Raw genomic sequence first — 26409 nt, forward strand, 5'->3', positions numbered from 1 at the left:
AAGTTACAGATTTTGCTGGTATCCGAGAGTTAATTTTGTTGGAAGATTTTAAAAACACTCTACCTGAGCGTCAGGTGGTTCATTTGTGTGAACAAAAGGTGGCAACGTTGGCTCAGGCCGCAGTGTTGGTCGATGAATATACCTTGACACATAAGAGTGCGTTCACGCCACCTCGTGTTGGGGACAGAACATTTGTGCCATCTGTACAAAGTCCTGCTCGTCCTTCACCAACCAGTTCGTCCAGTCCCAAGGATGTGCGGGAGTGTTTTTATTGTCATCAAAAGGGGCATCTGATTGCCACCTGTCCTGTGTTAAGCAACCGAGACAGGCGACCGATGACTTCCGGTAACAAACCAAAAGGTGTTGGTCTGGTCTGTTCCAAGAGGCACCCGGTGAAAAGCGGTGCATGTTCTGCACGAAGCAAACCAGACAGACTGTACAGCCCATTTTTGTTAACAGGTTTGGTCTCCTTATCGGGGATGGAAATTGATCAAAGGCCCATCCAAATTTTGAGAGACACTGGAGCTGCGCAATCTGTTATTCTTACAGATGCGCTGCCTTGGTCTTCAGAGACGTCTTGTGGTTCCCAAGTCTTGCTGCAGGGTATTGAGATGGGGACACTGCCCGTACCCTTGCATTGGGTCCATTTGACGTCTGACTTGGTTTCAGGGCATTTCCGTGTTGGTGTCATGGACACGCTGCCTGTGAAAGGTGTGACTTTGCTGTTAGGCAATGACATTGCAGGTGGAAAGGTGACACCCTTGTTAGAAGTGTTGGATAAACCTAACCTTAATTCAGAAGATGAGGATCTGTCAAAGAATTTTCCTAATGTGTTTTCTGCCTGTGTGGTTACCCGAGCGCAGTCCCGACGACTAGAGGATGTTGTAAGTTTGTCTGAGGATCTATTTGACCCAGGGGCTGTGGAGAGTGAGGTTCCTCATGAGCCTGCGCGTGTGAACGAGGTTCACCCTCAAGGGGACGTTGTGGATACCTGGCCCCAATCAGGTGACCTTTTTGTAGCAATCACCCCGGAAACTAATGTTCATTAGTGAGATACTCTTATATTCACTAGTATGATGCTCTTATATTCACTACTTTGATGCTCTTGTGTTCACTAGCGAGATGGTCTTATGTTTACTAGTGAGATGCTCTAATGTTCACTAGCGTGATGCTCTTATGTTCACTAGTAAGATGCTCTAATGTTGACTAGTGAGCTGCTCTTATGTTCACTAGTGTGATGCTCCTATGTTCACTAGTGAGATGCTCTAATGTTTACTAGTGAGATGCTCTAATGTTCACTAGCGTGATGCTCTTATGTTCACTAGTAAGATGCTCTAATGTTGACTAGTGAGCTGCTCTTATGTTCACTAGTGTGATGCTCCTATGTTCACTAGTGAGATGCTCTAATGTTCACTAGCGTGATGCTCTTATGTTCACTAGCGTGATGCTCTTATGTTCACTAGCGAGATGCTCTTATGTTCACTAGCGAGATGCTCTAATGTTCACTAGTGAGATGCTCTTATGTTCACTAGCGAGATGCTCTAATGTTCACTAGCGAGATGCTCTAATGTTCACTAGGGAGATGCTCTTATGTTCACTAGCGAGATGCTCTTATGTTCACTAGCGAGATGCTCTTATGTTCACTAGTGAGATGCTCTAAAGACAACACAGTTAACACACTTGCAGCATGTAGCCTTTGCTCAAACAAAGAGTGTCGTCTCCTTGTGACAAACAGCCACATATCGAGAAGCAAGAACAGGATCGGCTCTATGTCCCCCATTTTTGTTTGCGGTTAGCTTTCAGTTTTCACGCCATCGAATGACGCCAATCTACTTTCCATCATATACCACGCCTATCAAGTGACGTTATCACTACTCTCTACTTTCTGGAATACACCACGCTCATCAAGTAAGGGTACTGTTGGCGGTGGAAACGCTCACCAAATCATGGTTAACAGACCGGACCCGTACCGACCCGACCCGTACCGTACCATACCACTCGGTGGAAACGCGCCATAAGGTTCACTAGTGAGATGCTCTTATGGTCACTAGCGAGATGCTCTTATTTTCACTGTTGTGATGCTCTTATGTTTACTAGTGAGATGCTCTTATATTCACTTGTGAGCTGCTCTAATGTTTACTAGTGAGCTGCTCTAATGTTCACTAGTGTGATGCTCTTATGTTCACTAGTGAGCTGCTCTAATGTTCACTAGTGTGATGCTCTTATGTTCACTAGTGAGATGCTCTTATGTTTACTAGTGAGATGCTCTAATGTTTACTGGTGAGATGCTCTAATGTTCACTAGTGAGATGCTCTTATGTTTACTAGTGAGATGCTCTAATGTTCACTAGTGAGATTACTCGTATGAATACTTGTGAAACGCTTGCACATTCTCATGTGAGAGCATACATACATATAACTGAAAAAGTTATAAATACACATTTGAAACAATTACATGAATATATGTAAACACTTGCATATGTATCTAAACTTTGTATATCTTTGTAATCCTCAAGAGATTATGAATGTATAAGTGTTCAACTATATATATATAGAACCTTTTCATATGTGCGTGTGTGGTGGCCGGCCTTTGCACTTCCTCATTTTGGTGCCCAGGACTCCGCTTCCTGACTCACACGTTGTTGTCGCTCCCATAGAAACCACTCAATACTTCTCATTTACGTTGTTTATTTAAGTTTTACATTTGGTCGTTTCATTTGAACACGATTAACATGATTAGTGGACAACGTGAGGTCAAAAGTCTGTGCCGATGTCCCGTCCAAGACAAAAGCCAGCCCCCGTGCCTCAGCCCCCCCTCCTCTTATCCACTGACCCTCGTCAGGTGAATCTAATGAATCATAAAGAGTTATTTCAAATGTGAATGAAAAAATACTTTAAGTGAATACACATAATTCCTACCAACTAAAATATGGGTCTGACAGCCATCAGATAGATACATATAAATGTTTCATTTCATTCATATGTGTATAAGACACAGCAGTGTATATAAATGCGTATGTGTTTCTCATATATACGTGTTTCAGTTGACTATGTATAATGTTTTATATATGTGGGTGCATCTGTTTACCTAGTACGTATGTATGTATGTATGTGTGAGAGTGTCTCAGTATTTAAGTCCTAAACGGCTCCTAATAAGTCAGTTTCTATGTTACTGGTGAAGAAATAAATGAATTTAAGACACAGAAAATTGCCTAAAAAAAGATTCAGGGCCTCGTTTTGGTTCTTAGCTTTTAGCTTGGATGAGAATAAAGTACGTAAGCAGCGCTGTGTGCAAATCATCTGGACTAATTTACACAACATATTGTCTAACTTGTTGAAGTTGTGTTTGGAGCCTTTTCAGACGTATAAGTGGAGACTGTAGCCAAGACTTGAATATTTGTATATTTGACCAAAATCAACTCCGAACCGGTGAAGCTCGGGCTGAACAGGTGAACAGGTGACAAAGGTCTCAGGCCAAAGATAAAGTATTTACAGCTGCATGTTTGCTTGTGACGCTGTGACCTCAGACAACATCCCGACGGTGGAAGTGGATTCCAGAGTTCCTCTTTGGCGTCTTCGTGATGAACACTTTGTTGTCTTCTCTTTCAGAGGGAGTCATTGAGGACAATGAAGACGTGAACGCACCAGTACGTCCTGAGGACAAAGCCCCCCCAGGTGCACGCTGAACACCACCCACTTCATGTGCTTGTCATGTATTTAAGGCCTTTGAGTGTTGGAGCAGCACCATGACCTCCACCCTTGTTGTGATGTTTGTGTCAGACCGGAGGCTCCTCTTCTCCTCTTCGTCTCTCCCCCTGCTCGCCGTGTGTTGGATCCTCCTGCTGCTCATCATGGGCCTTCGTATCTACTGTGAGTACCTTCTGGGTGGAGCGAGTCCACGCCGGCTTCCTCTCAGCTTCATCTAAGACCAATCAATCATGAGGAGTTTTCAACCTTTAGAGCTCAGGATTCAATCTGTGTGACTCCAGAGACAGTGAGTCTAAAGACGGCTGCATGCATGAACACCCATAGTGTGACACCTGCCATGATCATGAAACACCTCTGTGTCACATGGGTTATTTAAAGGATCCAAACAAACAACGAGACCAACACTTCCCTCTGATCATATTTCAGTTTCTTCCGTCATTTCTGAACAAAACGTCAAGCTGATGAAAGAGAACAAGGAGCTGAAGGAGAACTTCACAAAACAAATCACAGACCTGGAGGACAACTGGAATGAGCTGAATATCAGCAGAGCTCAGTGGACCATCGACTCCTACTGCCCAGCAGATACAAGTAAAGGTATCATCACTTTACATTAATCAGTCCACAAAGAACCAATAACAATATCACAATGAGGCTGTTTGTTGGTTCTTTGTTCTTTCAGTGAGAAGGTGTTCAGCTTGTCAGAGAGGCTGGGACCAGACCCAGAAGAGCTGCTATGTGTTTCATAACAGTGAAGCTCCTCCTCATCCTAAAACCTGGGAAGAAGCTCGAGAGAACTGCAGAGGAAGGGGAGCAGATCTGGTTGTTGTTCATGATGAGGAGGAAAAGGTGATGAGAGACCTGAGGGAACGTTTATGATATAAATATAAAATATAAATGGTTTTCTGTAGTTGAGTCTGTAGGACTAGTTTACAGGTAACAACATATAAATATGAATAATATAAATAAGTACTTACATCCTTGGGACCTTTACTTAACCTCACACAACTCTTCTCTATAAAGACACACAAGACACTTTAATAACTTACTTCAAATAAACACTTTATTTCTCTGGTTTATTTTATCTTTGTAAATTGTCATTTCTTCTCTTTCACAGAACGTAATCGATGGTTACATCAGAGACCTCTATGTATCTAAGGGGTACTGGATGGGCCTGAGGGTTGAAGGAGGGACGTGGAAGTGGATCGATGGAACTAATCTGACTGACGCGTAAGTGACACATTCATTAACATCATGAATCATTTCTTCTATCATTGTTTCATCTGAACATCATGTTGTTTCTTCAGATCCTGGATAGAACCTCCTGCTGAAGGTCACTGTGCCGTTTCTCTCCCGACCAGAACATGGACATCAGTGAAGTGTGATGAGAAGAGAACAAGGATCTGCTCACAGAAAGCTTTGTCTGTTTAAACGTCTCAGATTTCATTCTCCAGAAGGTTCCTGGATGCTCCTACATGTGACATCAAGTGGCTCATCAACATACAAACATGTAGGATTCTACTTCACAACTATGATTTTATTCAAGGTTTTCATTTCTACAAAAAATAGCTTTTATTTTCTGAAGTGTTGTGTTCTTCAAAGCAGAATCTCAGCTTCAAGGTGTTTTATTGGATCCAATAGATACTTTGAGTGTGAATTCAGACGTCAGGACCAAACTGTTGATTGTTCATAACTTCCTGTGTGTTTCCTTGTGATCTGTTAGAGAAGCAACGCTTGTGATTTACACATCAGCAGCTTCCTGATTTATTTCTTCTTGTTTCTACCTTTGACCAGCAGGGGGCGCTGCCTGCTGGTTCTCTGCACTTTGCATCAATACTTAGAACCATGTTGAACTTGCACAGCTGATGTTTCTCAGTTTATCTTTGTAGCAGCAGGTTCATCTTTTGGTCTGTTGTTGTTGTTGTTGTTGTTGTTGTTAATAAATGTGCAGCCACAGGTTGTTGTTTGTCTCTTTTTATCGGCGTGAATCCTTCAACAAGCTTCAGTGGCGTCAGGAAGAGTCGCCTCCTTCAGGTGCTGTGACGCGTTAAAGCAGGAGGCCGTCCCACTGTGAACATCTGCAGCAGCAGAGCTCCACAGAGGACCAGGAAGTCCCTCAACAAGTCTCCCGCTGTCCATCTCACATTGATCACATGTTGACTTCTTTTGTTGTGTTGGTGGTGTCACATGAACGGGCGGATGAAGTCACCGCCTGTTGAGGTTCCTCGTGTTCGTGTTTTCACGCCCGTCGTGCAGTGCATGCTGGGATACGCCCCCCCAGGTCTCTGAGCAGACACACTGAGCAGCTGTAGGGCTGATTAATGGATTATTAACATGATGGACTCTTGTAGAGCGAGGGTTAGTAGAGAGGGGAATTTTGTCCTTGAAAGAGGATGAGAGGGGTGCCTCAGGAGAGGAGTCTGATGGATCCTCTGATGTAAAAACAGAGGATGGTGTAGAGGAAGAGGTTGCTCGTACTCCTGTTACGTTGCCCCGGTTTGACCCTTTGTCTCCTCCTTCAGGTCATTCTAACGGCGCTGCTAGGCTCAAAATGAGGCTGGCCAGGTTGGAGATGGAGCTAAGGGAAAAAGAAAGTATGCGACAAAGAGAGTTCGAGTTAGAAATTCGGAAATTGGAAATCAATAAGGAAATTAGAATTCGACAACTGGAGCTAGAGGCTGGCTCCCGAGTGAGTCCGTCTTCTGCTCCGCCTCAGGCTCACTTTGATGTGAGTAAGCATATTGCTTTAGCACCGCCATTTAGGGAATCAGAAGTTGATTGTTATTTTTCTGCTTTTGAGCGTGTGGCAGCTGCGCTGCACTGGCCACTCGAGGTTTGGTCACTTCTCTTACAGTGTAAACTGTCCGGGAAGGCCCAAGAAGTTGTTGCTGCTCTCTCCCTGGAAGAGAGTTTAAAATACAACGTTGTAATCATGTGTTCACTAGTGAGCTGCTCTAATGTTCACTAGTGTGATGCTCTTATGTTCACTAGTGAGATGCTCTTATGTTTACTAGTGAGATGCTCTAATGTTTACTGGTGAGATGCTCTAATGTTCACTAGTGAGATGCTCTTATGTTTACTAGTGAGATGCTCTAATGTTCACTAGTGAGATTACTCGTATGAATACTTGTGAAACGCTTGCACATTCTCATGTGAGAGCATACATACATATAACTGAAAAAGTTATAAATACACATTTGAAACAATTACATGAATATATGTAAACACTTGCATATGTATCTAAACTTTGTATATCTTTGTAATCCTCAAGAGATTATGAATGTATAAGTGTTCAACTATATATATATAGAACCTTTTCATATGTGCGTGTGTGGTGGCCGGCCTTTGCACTTCCTCATTTTGGTGCCCAGGACTCCGCTTCCTGACTCACACGTTGTTGTCGCTCCCATAGAAACCACTCAATACTTCTCATTTACGTTGTTTATTTAAGTTTTACATTTGGTCGTTTCATTTGAACACGATTAACATGATTAGTGGACAACGTGAGGTCAAAAGTCTGTGCCGATGTCCCGTCCAAGACAAAAGCCAGCCCCCGTGCCTCAGCCCCCCCTCCTCTTATCCACTGACCCTCGTCAGGTGAATCTAATGAATCATAAAGAGTTATTTCAAATGTGAATGAAAAAATACTTTAAGTGAATACACATAATTCCTACCAACTAAAATATGGGTCTGACAGCCATCAGATAGATACATATAAATGTTTCATTTCATTCATATGTGTATAAGACACAGCAGTGTATATAAATGCGTATGTGTTTCTCATATATACGTGTTTCAGTTGACTATGTATAATGTTTTATATATGTGGGTGCATCTGTTTACCTAGTACGTATGTATGTATGTATGTGTGAGAGTGTCTCAGTATTTAAGTCCTAAACGGCTCCTAATAAGTCAGTTTCTATGTTACTGGTGAAGAAATAAATGAATTTAAGACACAGAAAATTGCCTAAAAAAAGATTCAGGGCCTCGTTTTGGTTCTTAGCTTTTAGCTTGGATGAGAATAAAGTACGTAAGCAGCGCTGTGTGCAAATCATCTGGACTAATTTACACAACATATTGTCTAACTTGTTGAAGTTGTGTTTGGAGCCTTTTCAGACGTATAAGTGGAGACTGTAGCCAAGACTTGAATATTTGTATATTTGACCAAAATCAACTCCGAACCGGTGAAGCTCGGGCTGAACAGGTGAACAGGTGACAAAGGTCTCAGGCCAAAGATAAAGTATTTACAGCTGCATGTTTGCTTGTGACGCTGTGACCTCAGACAACATCCCGACGGTGGAAGTGGATTCCAGAGTTCCTCTTTGGCGTCTTCGTGATGAACACTTTGTTGTCTTCTCTTTCAGAGGGAGTCATTGAGGACAATGAAGACGTGAACGCACCAGTACGTCCTGAGGACAAAGCCCCCCCAGGTGCACGCTGAACACCACCCACTTCATGTGCTTGTCATGTATTTAAGGCCTTTGAGTGTTGGAGCAGCACCATGACCTCCACCCTTGTTGTGATGTTTGTGTCAGACCGGAGGCTCCTCTTCTCCTCTTCGTCTCTCCCCCTGCTCGCCGTGTGTTGGATCCTCCTGCTGCTCATCATGGGCCTTCGTATCTACTGTGAGTACCTTCTGGGTGGAGCGAGTCCACGCCGGCTTCCTCTCAGCTTCATCTAAGACCAATCAATCATGAGGAGTTTTCAACCTTTAGAGCTCAGGATTCAATCTGTGTGACTCCAGAGACAGTGAGTCTAAAGACGGCTGCATGCATGAACACCCATAGTGTGACACCTGCCATGATCATGAAACACCTCTGTGTCACATGGGTTATTTAAAGGATCCAAACAAACAACGAGACCAACACTTCCCTCTGATCATATTTCAGTTTCTTCCGTCATTTCTGAACAAAACGTCAAGCTGATGAAAGAGAACAAGGAGCTGAAGGAGAACTTCACAAAACAAATCACAGACCTGGAGGACAACTGGAATGAGCTGAATATCAGCAGAGCTCAGTGGACCATCGACTCCTACTGCCCAGCAGATACAAGTAAAGGTATCATCACTTTACATTAATCAGTCCACAAAGAACCAATAACAATATCACAATGAGGCTGTTTGTTGGTTCTTTGTTCTTTCAGTGAGAAGGTGTTCAGCTTGTCAGAGAGGCTGGGACCAGACCCAGAAGAGCTGCTATGTGTTTCATAACAGTGAAGCTCCTCCTCATCCTAAAACCTGGGAAGAAGCTCGAGAGAACTGCAGAGGAAGGGGAGCAGATCTGGTTGTTGTTCATGATGAGGAGGAAAAGGTGATGAGAGACCTGAGGGAACGTTTATGATATAAATATAAAATATAAATGGTTTTCTGTAGTTGAGTCTGTAGGACTAGTTTACAGGTAACAACATATAAATATGAATAATATAAATAAGTACTTACATCCTTGGGACCTTTACTTAACCTCACACAACTCTTCTCTATAAAGACACACAAGACACTTTAATAACTTACTTCAAATAAACACTTTATTTCTCTGGTTTATTTTATCTTTGTAAATTGTCATTTCTTCTCTTTCACAGAACGTAATCGATGGTTACATCAGAGACCTCTATGTATCTAAGGGGTACTGGATGGGCCTGAGGGTTGAAGGAGGGACGTGGAAGTGGATCGATGGAACTAATCTGACTGACGCGTAAGTGACACATTCATTAACATCATGAATCATTTCTTCTATCATTGTTTCATCTGAACATCATGTTGTTTCTTCAGATCCTGGATAGAACCTCCTGCTGAAGGTCACTGTGCCGTTTCTCTCCCGACCAGAACATGGACATCAGTGAAGTGTGATGAGAAGAGAACAAGGATCTGCTCACAGAAAGCTTTGTCTGTTTAAACGTCTCAGATTTCATTCTCCAGAAGGTTCCTGGATGCTCCTACATGTGACATCAAGTGGCTCATCAACATACAAACATGTAGGATTCTACTTCACAACTATGATTTTATTCAAGGTTTTCATTTCTACAAAAAATAGCTTTTATTTTCTGAAGTGTTGTGTTCTTCAAAGCAGAATCTCAGCTTCAAGGTGTTTTATTGGATCCAATAGATACTTTGAGTGTGAATTCAGACGTCAGGACCAAACTGTTGATTGTTCATAACTTCCTGTGTGTTTCCTTGTGATCTGTTAGAGAAGCAACGCTTGTGATTTACACATCAGCAGCTTCCTGATTTATTTCTTCTTGTTTCTACCTTTGACCAGCAGGGGGCGCTGCCTGCTGGTTCTCTGCACTTTGCATCAATACTTAGAACCATGTTGAACTTGCACAGCTGATGTTTCTCAGTTTATCTTTGTAGCAGCAGGTTCATCTTTTGGTCTGTTGTTGTTGTTGTTGTTGTTGTTGTTAATAAATGTGCAGCCACAGGTTGTTGTTTGTCTCTTTTTATCGGCGTGAATCCTTCAACAAGCTTCAGTGGCGTCAGGAAGAGTCGCCTCCTTCAGGTGCTGTGACGCGTTAAAGCAGGAGGCCGTCCCACTGTGAACATCTGCAGCAGCAGAGCTCCACAGAGGACCAGGAAGTCCCTCAACAAGTCTCCCGCTGTCCATCTCACATTGATCACATGTTGACTTCTTTTGTTGTGTTGGTGGTGTCACATGAACGGGCGGATGAAGTCACCGCCTGTTGAGGTTCCTCGTGTTCGTGTTTTCACGCCCGTCGTGCAGTGCATGCTGGGATACGCCCCCCCAGGTCTCTGAGCAGACACACTGAGCAGCTGTAGGGCTGATTAATGGATTATTAACATGATGGACTCTTGTAGAGCGAGTGTGTGTTAAGAACTACTTTGTGTGCGTCAGATAGAAATGTGTGTGTGTGATTGTACCAACGTACAGCCGGTCAAACGGCGCGTTACCATGACGACAGCTCGCCCGCCCTCGTCCCCCTGCACTCAGTCATCATGCTTCCCTGCATGTTTTTAGCGTGTAACCATGCAGCTTGATCTCCTCTCTGTCCGTGTCTCTGTCAGAATGGTCCCTCGTTTACTGGCTGCGTCTCTGTGAGCCTCCGTGCTTCATGTCTTCATGGTGTTGATGAAGCAGTACGAGGGCTTCCTGAGTCACGTGTCTACGTATTTTCATCTTCTCTCTTCTTTTATTCTCTCTGCGTGTTTTGTAAAGGCTCCGTAGTGCAAAGCCGATGAGTTTGTAACATCAGTTCAGAGGCTACAGATAAAAAATCACTGTTACAACTCTGACACATTCAGAGGAATCTTTTAATGTGTAATTTCCCTCCCAAATAAACCTATTTTTAAAATGGAGGAGTTGACAGCAGCGCGAGAATGTGCCCCAAAGTTTGGGTCAAAACCTCAAAAAGAGAAGAACGCTTTGTGAAGCAGAAGTAAAAACCAGACTGAACGTGAATGAACACACTGACTTCTACATTTTCTTAAAGGCGCAAATGTTACTTATTTTTTTTCCTTCTTATCAGCAGCACCCAGGCGGGGGGCCACAAAACCACCAGCTCAGAGCAGAAGTGCACTGAAGAGCCTCAGCGCGGATCAGCACTCATCCACATCTGCATCAGGACTCTGAACATCTGTTCACGATGAGCAGAAAGCCAGCGGATGAAGCAGGTATACGTGAGATTACCTTGTATACATTATTATACATGAGATATAATGTTAACTATTCTATAACTAGGCTGAGTGTTCATAACTTAATCTGTTGTCAGTCTGGTGTTTGTTCACCGGTTTTGTTACGCTCTTTTGAGGACAGAGTTTAGATTCATAACTTCATGTTTATTAAACTTTAACGTCTTGTCTGTATCCACAGTATCATTGTGCATTAAAAGGGTTTTAAACTCCACTACGGAGAAGTGGATACAAGCGCAGCGTTTCACAGAAGTCCTGCTGAGAACAGGCCTAAAACTACAATCTGGGACATAAATAGTGATATTTATAAACTTGGACCGACACAAGGACAGAAGTCCGGTCTTAAAAGCATATTAGGAAGAACGTAAGGCGCTTTTCACTGTTCAAAACCTGCACTCTTTGCTTCCTTCGTCTGGTGTAACGGAGATGCTTCCGTATGCTGGTGAGACTTCATGTATTTACACTAGTGAGCTGCTCTTATGTTCGTCGGGGCACAGGGGGTAGAGCGGGTGCGCTGGGAACCGCAAGGTTGGTGGTTGAAGTCCCGGCTGCCACATGTTTAAAGTCGAAGTGTCCCTGAGCCAAGACACCCAACCCCTAATTGCTCCCCGGGCAAAATGTGAAAAAGCCATGGGTTTAAAATGTAATGTAAGTCGCTTTGGATAAAAGAGTCAGCTAAATGACCTGTAATGTAATGTAATGTTCACTAGTGTAAGGGCAACAGGTATAGGAACCCAAAAGCACAACTCCGAGGCAGAATCCAATCAAAAGTTCTTTACTTATACAGGCAGGGTCAAAACCGGAATAGCAGTCCAATGGGCAAACATATCCAGAGGGGCAGGCAGGAAATCCGTACAGGCAGTGTTCAGAAACAGGATGGAAAACCGACTGGCAAGCAAGTCCAAAAAGGGCGCAGGCGAAGGGTTCGTGGTTAAGAGAAGGCCGGCTAGGTCAGGACGGGATATTGGTAATCGGAAAAACAAAGAAAAACTTGGCATGCACACAAGACAATCTGGCAGGGAACAAACAAATATGATGGCCTTAAATAGTGAGTGGCTGATGACGGGATGTGCTTCAGGTGAGAGCAAGGAGATCCAGGTGTGGGTACTGAGCTGATGATGTGGGAGGATCTGAAATGACAGGAGAGTTAGATAACATGCAGTGAAGGTTAAATTAAACATGCAGTGAAGATTAAAATAAACTATGATGTGGTCTATTGTGTGACAACTAGTGAGATGCTCTAACGTTCACTAGTGAGATGCTCTTATGTTCACTAGTATGATGCTCTTATATTCACTAGCGAGATGCGCCTATCAAGTGACGTTATCACTACTTTCTACTTTCTGGAATACACCACGCTCATCCAGTAAGGGTACTGTTGGCGGTGGAAACGCTCACCAAATCATGGTTAACAGACCGGACCCGTACCGACCCGACCCGTACCGTACCATACCACTCGGTGGAAACGCGCCATTAGGTTCACTAGTGAGATGCTCTTATGGTCACTAGCGAGATGCTCTTATTTTCACTGTTGTGATGCTCTTATGTTTACTAGTGAGATGCTCTTATATTCACTAGTGAGCTGCTCTAATGTTCACTAGTGAGATGCTCTAATGTTTACTAGTGTGATGCTCTTATGTTCACTAGTGAGCTGCTCTAATGTTTACTGGTGAGATGCTCTTATGTTCACTAGTGAGATGCTCTAATGTTTACTAGTGAGATGCTCTAATGTTCACTAGTGAGATTACTCGTATGAATACATGTGAAACGCTTGCACATTCTCATGTGAGAGCATACATACATATAACTGAAAAAGTTATAAATACACATTTGAAACAATTACATAAATATATGTAAACATTGCATATGTATCTAAACTTTATATCTTTGTAATCCTCAAGAGATTATGAATGTATAAGTGTTCAACTATATATATAGAACCTTTTCATATGTGCGTGTGTGGACGACCTTTGCACTTCCTCATTTTGGTGCCCAGGACTCCGCTTCCTGACTCACACGATGTCGCTCCCATAGAAACCACTCAATACTTCTCATTTACGTTGTTTATTTAAGTTTTACATTTGGTCGTTTGATTTGAACACGATTAACATGATTAGTGGACAACGTGAGGTCAAAAGTCTGTGCCGATGTCCCGTCCAAGACAAAAGCCAGCCCCCGTGCCTCAGCCCCCCCTCCTCTTATCCACTGACCCTCGTCAGGTGAATCTAATGAATCATAAAGAGTTATTTCAAATATGAATGAAAAAATAGTTTAAGTGAATACACATAATTCCTACCAACTAAAATAGCCATCAGATAGATACATATAAATGTTTCATTTCATTCATATGTGTATAAGACACAGCAGTGTATATAAATGCGTATGTGTTTCTCATATATACGTGTTTCAGTTGACTATGTATAATGTTTTATATATGTGGGTGCATCTGTTTACCTAGTACGTATGTATGTATGTATGTGTGAGAGTGTCTCAGTATTTAAGTCCTAAACGGCTCCTAATAAGTCAGTTTCTATGTTACTGGTGAAGAAATAAATGAATTTAAGACACAGAAAATTGCCTAAAAAAAGATTCAGGGCCTCGTTTTTGTTCTTAGCTTTTAGCTTTAATAAGAATAAAGTACGTAAGCAGCGCTGTGTGCAAATCATCTGGACTAATTTGCATAACATATAGTCTAACTTGTTGTTCTGATGTACGGGGGGGAACTCACTGTGATGCTGATGTATCAACCTCTTGTGGATCCGAAAAGGCCGTTCTATGATAAAAAGTGTGATAACTCAACTACTTTGTCTCTCTGGACATTTGTGTATTCAGCACACTGTGAGCGATTCAGGGCCTCGTTTTGGTTCTTAGCTTTTAGCTTGGATGAGAATAAAGTACGTAAGCAGCGCTGTGTGCAAATCATCTGGACTAATTTACACAACATATTGTCTAACTTGTTGAAGTTGTGTTTGGAGCCTTTTCAGACGTATAAGTGAAGACTGTAGCCAAGACTTGAATATTTGTATATTTGACCAAAATCAACTCCGAACCGGTGAAGCTCGGGCTGAACAGGTGAACAGGTGAACAGGTGACAAAGGTCTCAGGCCAAAGATAAAGTATTTACAGCTGCATGTTTGCTCTGTGACGCTGTGACCTCAGACAACATCCCGACGGTGGAAGTGGATTCCAGAGTTCCTCTTTGGCGTCTTCGTGATGAACACTTTGTTGTCTTCTCTTTCAGAGGGAGTCATTGAGGACAATGAATACGTGAACGCACCAGTACGTCCTGAGGACAAAGCCCCCCCAGGTGCACGCTGAACACCACCCACTTCATGTGCTTGTCATGTATTTAAGCCCTTTGAGTGTTGGAGCAGCACCATGACCTCCACCCTTGTTGTGATGTTTGTGTCAGACCGGAGGCTCCTCTTCTCCTCTCCGTCTCTCCCCCTGCTCGCCGTGTGTTGGATCCTCCTGCTGCTCATCATGGGCCTTCGTATCTACTGTGAGTACCTTCTGGGTGGAGCGAGTCCACGCCGGCTTCCTCTCAGCTTCATCTAAGACCAATCAATCATGAGGAGTTTTCAACCTTTAGAGCTCAGGATTCAATCTGTGTGACTCCAGAGACAGTGAGTCTAAAGACGGCTGCATGCATGAACACCCATAGTGTGACACCTGCCATGATCATGAAACACCTCTGTGTCACATGGGTTATTTAAAGGATCCAAACAAACAACGAGACCAACACTTCCCTCTGATCATATTTCAGTTTCTTCCGTCATTTCTGAACAAAACGTCAAGCTGATAAAAGAGAACCAACAGCTGATGAAAGAGAACCAACAGTTGATGAAAGAGAACCAACAGTTGATGAAAGAGAACCAACAGTTGATGAAAGAGAACCAGGAGCTGATGAAAGAGATCCAGGAGCTGAGTACAGGTAACCTGAAGCGATGCACAGAGCAACAGAATAGATTCATCTCACCTGGATGTTTATACATCCACAGTTCAAATTAAACTTCAGAATGAAGAACTTCTTCTGCTTCAGATTACTGAATAGTTACATATATTGGAGACGTTATATAATAGGAATGAAAGGATGAGTGAAGAGATATTCTATATTCTTCTAACAAGTCCTGTGATTCAATCCCAACGAGCTCTGTTGTATCTCAAAAGTGTGTGTGTGCCATTGATTTCCATTAAAAACAGATCAATGAGCCTCATGATCCTTCATAAACACACAAGATGGACAAGTAAAATTGACCAAAACCAATTTATATTATTACCATCAATAAATAGTCCAAATTTCATTTTCATTTTTGATACAATAAGTGACATAACAGAGATGAACCAGTTAAGAGAAAACCTGCTGGCGGCCAAACAAGAGCTGAGAAACCTCAGTGAGCAGCTGAACTTAGAGAAGGAAGACTCGAGAAAGAAACTCAACAGTCTGAAGCTGCAGCTGGAAAACATGACGCAAAACTATAATGTCTCAGAAGGTAAGAACACCGAGCTGAAGAACGTGATCCAGGAGCTGAAGACAGAGAACCAGGAGCTGAAGGAGAACTTCACAAAACAAATCACAGACCTGGAGGACAACTGGGAGAAGTTCAATGTCAGCAGAGCTCAGTGGACCATCGACTCCTACTGCCCAGCAGATACAAGTAAAGGTATCATCACTTTACATTAATCAGTCCACAAAGAACCAATAACAATATCACAATGAGGCTGTTTGTTGGTTCTTTGTTCTTTCAGTGAGAAAGTGTTCAGCTTGTCAGAAAGGCTGGAACGAGACCCAGAAGAGCTGCTATGTGTTTCATAACAGTGAAGCTCCTCCTCATCTTAAAACCTGGGAAGAAGCTCGAGAGAACTGCAGAGGAAGAGGAGCAGATCTGGTTGTTGTTCATGATGAGGAGGAAAAGGTGATGAGAGACCTGAGGGAAAGTTTATGATATAAATATTAAATATAAATGGTTTTCTGTAGTTGAGTCTGTAGGACTAGTTTACAGGTAACAACATATAAATATGAATAATATAAATAAATACTTACATCCTTGGGACCTTTACTTAACCTCACACAACTCTTCTCTATAAAGACACACAAGACACTTTAATAACTTCTTTCAAATAAACACTTTATTTCTCTGGTTTCTTTTATCTTTGTAAATTGTCATTTCTTCTCTTTCACAGAACGTAATCGATGAGAAGATCACAAAGCTCTATGTATCTAACGGGTACTGGATGGGCCTGAGGGTTGAAGGAGGGACGTGGAAGTGGATCGATGGAACTGATCTGACTGACGCGTAAGTGACACATTCATTAACATCATGAATCATTTCTTCTATCATTGTTTCATCTGAACATCATGTTGTTCCTTCAGCTCCTGGATAGGACCTCCTGCTGAAGGTCACTGTGCCGTTTCTCTCCCGACCAGAAAATGGACATCAGTGAAGTGTGATGAGAAGAGAACAAGGATCTGCTCACAGAAAGCTTTGTCTGTTTAAACGTCTCATCATTCATTCTCCAGAAGGTTCCTGGATGCTCCTACATGTGACATCAGGTGGCTCATCAACATACAAACATGTAGGATTCTACTTTTAGGTTTTATTTTCTAAAGTGTTGTGTTCTTCAAAGCAGAATCTCAGCTTCAAGGTGTTTTATTGGATCCAAAGATACTTTGAGCGTGAATACAGACGCCACGACCAAAACTGTGTGTTTACTTGTGATCTGTTGGAGAAGCAATGCTTATGATTTACACATCAGCAGATTGATGATCAGCGTTCCTTTTTCTCCCTGATTTATTTCATGTTGTTGCTGCCATTAACCAGCACAGTGGCGGATTGATGCAAACGTAACAACTTTAAAATCTGTGATAGTCATCATCACTTTGTCCATCAGATGGTCTCAATGCAGATATTTATTTGTGTTTAGTCTCATAACAACACATGACAATTTACGTTAGTACGCTTTGAGCTTATGAAATATAAAGTGTGTGCAAACAAGGTAAAGCAATAAATCACCATTATCACAATATCACTTTTTTTCAGTTATTTTAATTGAACAAACATATTTTACTTTGTTTACCATATTTTTCGGTCAAATATCTTTTGAAAATGGCATTCCATGACATGTCTCCACATGATATTTCTTTTAGTTTTCTTTAAACTTCTCTTTGGACCCTAATATGTTTTACTTTCATGACATTTTTCAACGTTATTTTTTTTTTACATTTTTGTTAAACACATCTTTTTTTTACCTATTGTTTTTAGACTTTAAAAAAAAACGAAAAAAAAACACTTTTCAATAACACTGTATTTTCTGTGTTGATTACACTACTATTATACTAATGTAACTTAGAGCTAATATATGCCTATAACGCACGTTTAATCAAAAAATATATACCACTTTTATGAAAAATAGTCAGTTATGAAGCAAAACTAAAGCAATTCATCTACTTCCGGTCATGCGCAGAAGCGTCCGGCTTGTCCTCAGTGGAGCGTCAGTGCCATGACAACAGGACGATGGCTGCGAGCGCGAGCGTGACAGGTGGGATTGTTTGCGTAAAGCAGCAGTAACGACGGTTTTGAGGACCGGGACCGGGGACGTGAAGGTAACGACAAGCCGGTGACGAACGTGACTGTGTGCTGGTCTCCCGTCAAGCGACGGCCGCGTCATTGCTCGTTACCCTGCTAGCTCGTATCCAGGTAACCCGGAGAGCTAACGTAACTAGCTAGCGCCAATTAGCCGGCTTAGCTTAAGTTAATACAGCTTGACGTCAGCCGCGTGCTCATTGGCCCGCGTGTGTGATGCTTCATCCTTTGACCCATTGAAAACGGCGTTAATGGCTATTTTATTTTACTTTTGTTGTTACTTTATCACAGAGGACGTGGTCATCACAAGCTGGGCGTGTCGCTAAAGCTACGCAAAGTTTAACTGTTTCACTCTTTTCGCTTTTCACGTAAAACGTTGTGCAACGTTAATAATCCTTACAACAATGTTTGCTTTCTGGAGCTCTTCTGTTTTTATTAACGTTGAATCACCTGATGACATTTACCTGTGGAAACCTGTCCTGATTTGTCCTCTAAACGTTTCATGCACACCGCGTCTGTCCGGGGACACGGTCCATGAACCAACATGAATCGATCCTGTCACGCAGCGGTCACAGGAAGGTTTTTAACATGAGGATCAAAGCACTTCGCACAAGCATTATTTGCTCTTAAACTGTATTCAGAGGTGGAAGCTAGGGAGAGACAGTATGGAAAATATATATATATATATATATATATATATGTGTGTGCTTCATCAAAGCCTTTGGACGATTCTGTCAATGAAATATCTTGTTATTCTTAGGTATAAAGTGCGGGTTATAACGGGTATAAGGCCGGTGTTCTGAGATGGGATCCCTCTCTGCATTAGCTGCTCGTTCCACCAGCTCAGCACTTAGCAGTAGAAAAGCTGCTTGCCCCCCCCCCCCCCCCCCCCCCACCTCCCCCCCCCCCCCCCCCCCCCCCCCCACACACACACACACACACACACACACACACACACACACACACACACACACACACAGATCCCTCCTCATGTCATGTCATGTGGTTTGGTCTCCTTGTCTGCCATTGGCTGTGGACATTGGTCCAAGCTGTCACCATGCCAACGGCTCAATCACCTCTCCGGTAGAGCTGGTTATTGCCGGAAGTTTGATTCCGGCAATAACTTGTTTAACTTTAAAGATAAACTTGTGGCCGCAAGTATTGAAGCTTGTCCTCTGTTGTGGTGCCTTAAAGCAAGGCACCTCACCGGCCAAACACATTTCTTGCTGCGGCTCAGTGAACAGGAGATCCCTGAGTTTTGTTCATCTATTAGTCAACCAACTGAAATGTACGGATTATGAATAAGAGCGATGTATTTATTTCACACTTTCCCTTCCTCGGTCCAATCCGAGGCAGCATGTCTCTCTTCAAGGCACGTGATTGGTGGTCGGCGGCGCTCGGCGAGGGCGAGGAGTTTGACCAGGGATGCCTCTGTGTCGGCAACGTGGACAACAGCAGCACCGGACACGGTGTGTGTGTGTGTGTGTGTACGGGGGGGGGGATACACTAACCACCACATGGTGTCCACACTGTCTATGACCGTAGTTTATCCATCTGATGAATGGTTAATCTGTTGGGGCTTGAGATGCACCAAAGGACAGCTTTTATGACTCGACTTTAAACCAAAATCAACACAAAGAACAGAAGGAGCACAAAAAACAACTTGTCCAAGATTAAAAACGGGTAGACGTGACAGGAAGTGAAGAAAAGGTTTTGAGTGTGATGGTTTCAATAGTTGTACTGTGGCACTGATGAGTTCACCTTCTTTATAAATCTAAGGGGACGAGTTCAGGCACTGATACCTGGTGCGGACACACACACTGAAATCTGACTGCTTCATACGTTGGAAAGCTTTGAAAGCTGCCGCTTTAACACAAAAAACAAGCTTAAAATTCTAATATTCCCATGAGTCCCATGAGGCTCAAATTTCATTAATTCAACTTAGTCTTATGAGGCCAGACGTACTATTATTATCAGGTAGAAGCGTGCAGAGAGGCTGCTGTTGAATTATAGGGTTGGGTTTCCTCTCTGCAGACAAGGTGGTGGTGGGCAGCTACATGGGGATGCTGCGCGTATTCTCCCCACACGCCAAGGACAAGACCAGCGAGGGAGGCCAGGCCGAGGCGCTGCTTCTGGAAGTCCAGCTGCAGAACGCCATCATCCAGGTGGAAGTGGGCAAGTTCGTCTCGTAAGTAAACCTCCAAACGTGACTCCTGTAGACTATGGACGGATGGGAGACTGTTAATCACACTGAAAGCAGTTTGTCCACGTGTTGACTTCAAAAATCCAAAGCATTTACATTCGTTGTTTTATGTCGTGGTTGGTTTTTGGTTTCCTTCGGGGCACGGTGTTTTTAGTCCGTATGGGTTTGGCTCTGTGCTAGTGGGGATGTTAGCATGAGACGCTAACTGGTACCACTGGTTGCAGTCGTAGCCTTGTAACTATCAAAAAGAATCCGCTTCTGACTTATCTGACTTCTATTCTGATTAAACTTTACATTGACCTCCCTTCGGCATCCCCGCACTTCTGTCGTTGGTGCGAACCCCACGCCTCGCTAAGCCTCGCTACGCCTCGCAACGCCACGCCACGCCTCGCCTGGGATCTGGTTTCTGGCTCCAGTGGTTTTTACCTCGACGGGGGCGCAGTCCAACCAAAGCGAGTTGGTCGTGTTGGGTCGCTGTTACTCTGATTATTTAAGAAGTTCAGATTGAACTCCAAGGCCTCAGAGAGAAACGGGTATATTCACTACCTGACCTTTGACTCTGACGCCCCCACAGTCACACGGAGGGCTGCGGGTATTAGTCCTGAAACACGACATGAGTCAGTGTTTTTCCCTCCTGTTGGTTTAAAACTGCATGTGTCCTTCATGCTCTGCGTTTCTCAACATGTTGGCTTGTTCTCTTCTCAGGTGTTCGGACCTCCTCCACCTGGCCGTTCTTCACCCCCGGAAGTGTTCCATCTTCTCTGTTTCAGGCACGCGCACCAACATCCCGCCTCTTCCGCTCTTGTTATGTTCTCTTTCTGGCGACTTGTTTTATTTTTAGATTTATTCCCCCTCTGTGCTTTGCAGGCACCGCGGGCAACGTGGAGCACGGGGACCAGTACCAGCTGAAGCTGGTTTACGAGCACAACCTGAAGAGGACGGTCTGCAACATGACCTTCGGCAGCTTTGGAGGCGTCACAGGTACGACCTCACCTTTTATCTATTAAATTAAACACGCTTTAAAAACGGCTGCTTCTTGAATCTCATGGAAACATCTCTCTGACAGCACTGAACCCTTCGTACTGGAGAGAGGGAGAGAGGGAGAGAGGGAGAGAGGGAGGAAGAGGGAGGAGGGAGGGAGCCTCTAGTCTATTGGGCTTTTGGAAAAACCAAGTAGGGGAAAGCCCTTCAGTAGATCCAAGAAAAACACGCACACACATGGGGGGAACCCCCTTTAAAGTAGAGAAAATGGCATTTCCAAATAAAGGCTGCATTGTCGAGGTGTGTGTGAGAGCAGTGTGTGTGTGTGTGTGTGTGTGTGTGTGTGTGTGTGTGTGTGTGTGTGTGTGTGTGAGAGCGCAGTGTAGGCCCGTTGTGACCAGTAACTCTGTGGATCCACGGGATGTTTTCCTGTAATAAAACAACCGCGCCACGCTGCGGGTTCTGATGAAGTCTGTCTCTCTCTGTCTGTCTGTCTGTCTGTCTGTCTGTCTGTCTGTAGTACCCTTAACCCTCCAGACACACACGTACTCACAGCCCGTAACATCGCGTCACTCAGCCTCTCCGCTGATGATGTCGTCCTCTCTCCTCCTGCTGCCCCCCTTCTCACCACTAGATGGCGGCGCAGGAAAGCCTTTAGTCGCTCCTACGCTTTAATGAATGGGATCCGTTCGACTCTTGCAGGGAAATTCCCGCTTTCCTTTTTTTTTTCTTTCAAAAGGCTTCTGAAGACGGTGTGAGGATGTTTGTTCGTTACCACATTTCCAGAGCTTAAACCTTTTACATTTTTAAAGTACCATATTACTCCTAACCCGCAAGCCTCTGTGTCAAACTGTCACATACGTGTTTTGAATCATCTTCACACACAGAAGCACTGGCTTCACTCCTCTGGTCCTCTCACGGGTCACACGGAAACCAGGATCTCCGGCTCGGTTTGCTGCAGCGCGCTCACGTAATGATTCACAGACGCCACAGCGAAGAATCACAGAGATATAGATATGCACTAAGTGAAACACTGTGTGTGTGTGTGTGTGTGTGTGTGTGTGTGTGTGTGTGTGTGTGTGTGTGTGTGTGTGTGTGTGATCACAGCCATTTAGCCGTGCTGTAGGTGCTGTAATAGCAGCTTTGTACTAATGTGGCTCCATTAGCTGGGCTGACTTTGGGTCCCATTCAGGCCACACACACACACACGCGTGCACACACACACACACACACACACAGTTCATGCTCAGACGCACAGACAGTAGAAATTGGCACGGACGCACACGTCCACACTCGTTCTCCGTCTCGCTCTCCCACGCAGAGGCTCCGCCCACTGCGGCGTGCAGTCAGCCTCTGTGCTTTGTTGGCCCCCCACGTGCTAGTCGCACATCTCTTATTAATGACACTAATGCAGGCCACACATACAGCCCCGTTTGCAGCAACAACACCACTGAATTACACGTTTAAATGACTCCTTCAAAGTGTAGAATGAAGGATGAACAGCGTCGCCTCTGGCCTCAAGTGGCCTCCTCCTTCTGGCGACGGCGTGCATTCTATCCGTTGACAAGTGCACACGCCTCTGACCATATGTATGTTTCACTCACACGCTCTTAACATTGAGGACGGTTACACACAAATAATCACAGAGAGCCGATCACAAAACCTTTGTCCTCCAAGAAAATAAATGAATCGTTTTTTTTTTTTTTTGTCAGCTTGAAAACTAGTGACAGCCCCCCCACAGACACATGTTCACACTCGGACCCACAAACACACACACACACGCACACACACACGTGTAAGTTTGTGTGAATACACAAGTCTGTGTGTGTGGCGCTGTTGGTGGCGGCCTCCCTGACCTCTAGTTGATGGCAGTATGAGTTTTAATAGCGCGTCGAGGCCTAATTATAGTTCTCCGGTCACCCCAGCCGCTGTGTGTGTCTGTGTGTGTGTGTGTGTGTGTGTGTGTTGGGGCTTAGCATGTCCTACATTAGGCCTCTCTAACAGACACACAGGCTGGCGCACACACACACAGAGCCAGGTGTGTGTGTGTGTGTGTTAATGGAGATCTCAGATTCTGCAGGAGGAACAAACAAGGTGACATCACTGCTGAAATGAAACAGAAGCCACGAATGACTCCGTGTTTCCTTCTAATCTGATGTTGGTGGCTGTCGTGTGGAAGTCGAGTGAAGTGGAATGAAGTGTCTGACGAGCTCTTTGGGGTTCACTCACATAAGTTCCAACCCCGCCCACTTTCACACCTCCACACACCTGGCCACGCGGCGTGAGATCAGCAGGGCTGTCGAAAGCAATCGTGTTTCAAACTGTTACTTTTAATGCTTCTTTATCTGTTTATTCTAATCAAAGTAATTGTTGTTGCCCCCCCAGGCCACCACTCCCTGTGCATCCAGTCCATGGACGGGATGCTGATGTTCTTCGAGCAGGACAGCTACACCTTCGGCAGGTTCCTCCCCGGCTTCCTGCTGCCCGGCCCGCTGGTCTACAACCCTCGAACGGACAGCTTGCTGACGGTGTCCTCCGCCCGCCAGCTGGAGAGCTACAGGTAGCTTCTTCTCCCCATGCCGCCTCCACCGAGGGGGGGGCGTTTAGAGGCTTCTACGGGTGAAATAAGTGTCATGTGACGGGATGCTGTCCTCCTCATCTCACTCAGTCAATACAAAACCAAGAACCTTTGAGGTGAAGGAGAATTCCCTGGATGGCTTCACCCCAAATACTGTTGTACTCATTTTAAACCTTTATAGCGTGAAAGTAGGCGAGAGTTTTTACATCTAGAAGTTCCCTCAGGTTCCTCAGCTGCTCCTCAGTGGTGGGAAAGTACCTCTCTTTAATGCGAGCACGCACACGCTTCCCCTTGTACCTCTGGTGTGTGTGTGTGTGCGTGTGTGGTGTTCTCTCCCAGTATCAAGAGCTTCTCCAGGCTACACATCGCTGTGGAAACACTGACTTCACTGGACGCACAAAGCGCGTTGTGTAGTAAAGGACATCTAGGGAAGAACTCGACAACACTACGTTTAGCAACGAGCTTATTTCCATTAAATGGGTGAATGCACTACTATTTATATATATATATATCTGCTTTATTACCAACATATATATGTATATATATAAATGTTGTGTATATATATATATGCTTTATTACCAACATATATATGTACAGATAAGAAATCGCTTAAATCTATAATGATACGCATCCGAAGAGGGCGGTTGATATAACGCGGGGTCACTTTTGGACATTCTTCAGACCAAATGGACGTGGTCTTTATTGAAGACTTAACTTTTGCATCATTCTGAACAACAAACCAAAAACAGCCATCGATGACTGATACCACACACACACACACACACACACACACACAGCACAAAGTTGTCCACGTGTGTTAGCGAGCACCCCACATTTACCACAGAAACCTTTAAATGGCAAACAAACCAAGAGCATGAAGACATGGAGCGAACGTGGTGACGTTTGAATCCATTAGCTGCCGCGTTAAAACGCCTGAAAACGCCGACATGTTTCATACGCTCCGTTTTCTCCCCGGGAAGCGGTCACGGTGGGATGAGAAGGTTTCTTCTCTGGCAGTCGTCCATAAAGCAGCTCGTTAGGCTGCTCACAGAAGCTCAGCGGGTCCGTGCAAATACCACTATAAACCCTTAAGAAGAAATCCCAGTTTGAAGCTGTTGATTTGCACCAGGTTGTGAAGAGTTGGCGTCACCTTTAAAGAAACCCGGGATACTAAAAGGAGACCAAAGTCCCGACCAGAGGTCTCACTCTGCGAGACGTGAGCATGCAACACGCAACATGCACACGTGTGGGCAGGCTGGTAAACAGAAACAAACTGTGTATGTTTAACACTTAAAGTATCGCTGATTCAAACCGATGGGCCGCGGTTCCGGCGAGCGGCGGGTCGGCAGAGAAGTTACTAAACCGGCTTTACTCGGAGGTGAATGAGTGACTTGTGGTAGAAGACACACGCGCTGTGACTCCCTTTACCCTTCAGTCCACCGGGTGCTTTTATGTTTTCCTTCTTCAACTGTTCCTCACTGAGGGAAAGCGGCCACGAGGAGCCTCGCCGAGGCCCCGGCGCCGTCACTGTGGTCGGCTGCTCTGCCAGGAGGAGGGAACCAGACGAGGTCCCCGACAAATGTCCTCCGCTTCCTCCATGTTGAAAACACAACTGTGGTCCCCTACGGCGGCCTTTTAAACACCAGGATCTGTGAACTATCAGCACAGTGTCAAAATCAACGTTGAAAACCAATAATTAAGCAAACACTTTATATTAAACATGACAGTTTTTCATAACAATTAAAAATACACAATAGTTCACCGACCGAACAATAACAAAATGTGCTTTTCTTTTTTTATAGGTTGTTGTCAGGTGATCCGATGTCTGTAGATTAAACAATTGATCAGTTTTTTTACTTTGAGCGTCTCTGTAATTTAAACATCTAAAGGTGAACACGAGCTCGCCTTCGTGGTGCTACTATCAGCACAGCGTCGCCACAGAGTTAAGTGAACAAAGTGCTCATGCAGACGAAGGTTTTCAGTTGCAAAGCATTCCTTGCATGTGATGAAAGCGCCCCGTGTCTCCCTCTGACCCCCCAGGTATGAGACTCTGGCCGTGGCCACAGAGGCAGAGAGTCGACAGGACCCGGACCTGCCGCTCAAGACCGGAGCCAAGAGGCTGACGGTGAGGAATGTCAACAAAAGAGGAAGCCAGATCTTGTCCTTCCCGACCTAATCGGGCTCCCGGTAACCGTCGGTAACCGTCGGTGACAACGAGACTTTTGGGTTGAGCACGTTGAGGCACGTTGATGTGCACGACATACATAACATGTAACAGTGTTGTTTGTTTGGTAATATTCAATTTTTCAGACTCAAATATATTGTCATTTCTATATTATTGTCATATAAGTATGCAGTGAAATGAGGTTTTCCTCGGGGTTCATGACATTTCGTTCAACAAATGAGCAACTGCGCCTAAGAAAAGAGAAATAAAGCAATAGAATAAGTAATACGACGACTCAGAACGGGAGTTGTATTTAACAGGCTAATATTGTATAAAATATAGACAGCGGTTTGTTGAAGTAACGTGAGAGTGAAGCAGCACCCACAGCCTTTACCCATGACCTTAAAACGTATGTATATCTTTATAATTAGCCTGACTTTTTAATGCTGGCGAATTGGATTGAATGTCGATTAGGAAAAAGTTCACCGCAGACGTTCAGTCGGATATATTCTCTTCCCCCATTAAACCTTTTTCCCCGAGTGTTCCCACAGCA

General features: G+C 44.2%; 4 protein-coding genes across 16 annotated transcripts in view; all 4 read left to right on the forward strand.

Moving 5' to 3' along the window:
- The window catches only part of LOC144389485 (C-type lectin domain family 4 member G-like), a 33339-nt gene extending 27679 nt beyond the window's left edge, over positions 1 to 5660 (forward strand). For 2 of the 3 annotated variants that reach the window (XM_078094339.1, XM_078094340.1), the window contains exons 6-8: positions 4387 to 4553; positions 4822 to 4934; positions 5012 to 5660. In XM_078094339.1, coding sequence (XP_077950465.1) covers positions 4387 to 4553; positions 4822 to 4934; positions 5012 to 5135 — 404 coding nt within the window. In that variant the 3' untranslated portion in view covers positions 5136 to 5660. Of the gene's footprint in view, positions 1 to 3608; positions 3675 to 3779; positions 3870 to 4133; positions 4302 to 4386; positions 4554 to 4821; positions 4935 to 5011 lie in introns of all 3 variants that reach the window. The other variant, XM_078094341.1, reaches the window with a different exon arrangement.
- A 2237-nt stretch (positions 5661 to 7897) lies between these two features.
- On the forward strand, positions 7898 to 10120 carry LOC144389489 (C-type lectin domain family 4 member G-like). Its single transcript, XM_078094351.1, has 6 exons — positions 7898 to 8134; positions 8240 to 8329; positions 8594 to 8761; positions 8847 to 9013; positions 9282 to 9394; positions 9472 to 10120. Exons 1-6 carry the CDS (start codon positions 8041 to 8043, stop codon positions 9593 to 9595), a joined length of 756 nt encoding a protein of 251 aa, XP_077950477.1. The 5' UTR covers positions 7898 to 8040; the 3' UTR covers positions 9596 to 10120.
- Positions 10121 to 11187: 1067 nt separating this feature from the next.
- Positions 11188 to 17373, forward strand: LOC120814985 (uncharacterized). Of its 4 annotated transcripts, none has more exons than XM_078094349.1 (8): positions 11188 to 11328; positions 14588 to 14653; positions 14759 to 14848; positions 15113 to 15280; positions 15837 to 16010; positions 16096 to 16262; positions 16531 to 16643; positions 16721 to 17373. In XM_078094349.1, exons 1-8 carry the CDS (start codon positions 11301 to 11303, stop codon positions 16842 to 16844), a joined length of 930 nt encoding a protein of 309 aa, XP_077950475.1. In that variant the 5' UTR covers positions 11188 to 11300; the 3' UTR covers positions 16845 to 17373. The 4 variants fall into 4 exon arrangements, with proteins under 4 accessions (XP_077950475.1, XP_077950476.1, XP_077950474.1 ...); XM_078094350.1 differs by having other exon boundaries at positions 15837 to 16004; XM_078094348.1 differs by lacking the exons at positions 11188 to 11328; positions 14588 to 14653; positions 14759 to 14848; positions 15113 to 15280 and having other exon boundaries at positions 15346 to 16004.
- A 415-nt stretch (positions 17374 to 17788) lies between these two features.
- Positions 17789 to 26409, forward strand: part of bbs9 (Bardet-Biedl syndrome 9) — a 78317-nt gene continuing 69696 nt past the window's right edge. For 2 of the 8 annotated variants that reach the window (XM_078094352.1, XM_078094357.1), the window contains exons 1-7: positions 17789 to 17950; positions 19283 to 19399; positions 19965 to 20118; positions 20839 to 20903; positions 21001 to 21114; positions 23500 to 23674; positions 25733 to 25817. In XM_078094352.1, the coding sequence (XP_077950478.1) occupies positions 19288 to 19399; positions 19965 to 20118; positions 20839 to 20903; positions 21001 to 21114; positions 23500 to 23674; positions 25733 to 25817 (705 nt within the window). In that variant the 5' untranslated portion in view covers positions 17789 to 17950; positions 19283 to 19287. Of the gene's footprint in view, positions 18045 to 19282; positions 19400 to 19964; positions 20119 to 20838; positions 20904 to 21000; positions 21115 to 23499; positions 23675 to 25732; positions 25818 to 26409 lie in introns of all 8 variants that reach the window. The other 6 variants (XM_078094353.1, XM_078094356.1, XM_078094354.1 and 3 more) reach the window with 4 other exon arrangements.

This window comes from Gasterosteus aculeatus, chromosome 20, assembly GCF_964276395.1.
Source record: "Gasterosteus aculeatus chromosome 20, fGasAcu3.hap1.1, whole genome shotgun sequence".
Classification (NCBI taxonomy): Eukaryota; Metazoa; Chordata; class Actinopteri; order Perciformes; family Gasterosteidae; genus Gasterosteus; species Gasterosteus aculeatus.

Coding starts and splice junctions, on each gene's coding strand:
- LOC120814985 (XM_078094347.1), top strand. CDS start 15,440: ATGAGTGAAGAGATATTCTATATTCTTCTAACAAGTCCTGTGATTCAA. Junction 16,011..16,095: donor CCCAGCAGATACAAGTAAAG/GTATCATCACTT, acceptor TTGTTCTTTCAG/TGAGAAAGTGTTCAGCTTGT. Junction 16,263..16,530: donor TTCATGATGAGGAGGAAAAG/GTGATGAGAGAC, acceptor TCTCTTTCACAG/AACGTAATCGATGAGAAGAT.
- LOC144389489 (XM_078094351.1), top strand. CDS start 8,041: ATGAACACTTTGTTGTCTTCTCTTTCAGAGGGAGTCATTGAGGACAAT. Junction 8,330..8,593: donor CATGGGCCTTCGTATCTACT/GTGAGTACCTTC, acceptor ATCATATTTCAG/TTTCTTCCGTCATTTCTGAA. Junction 9,395..9,471: donor GGAACTAATCTGACTGACGC/GTAAGTGACACA, acceptor TTGTTTCTTCAG/ATCCTGGATAGAACCTCCTG.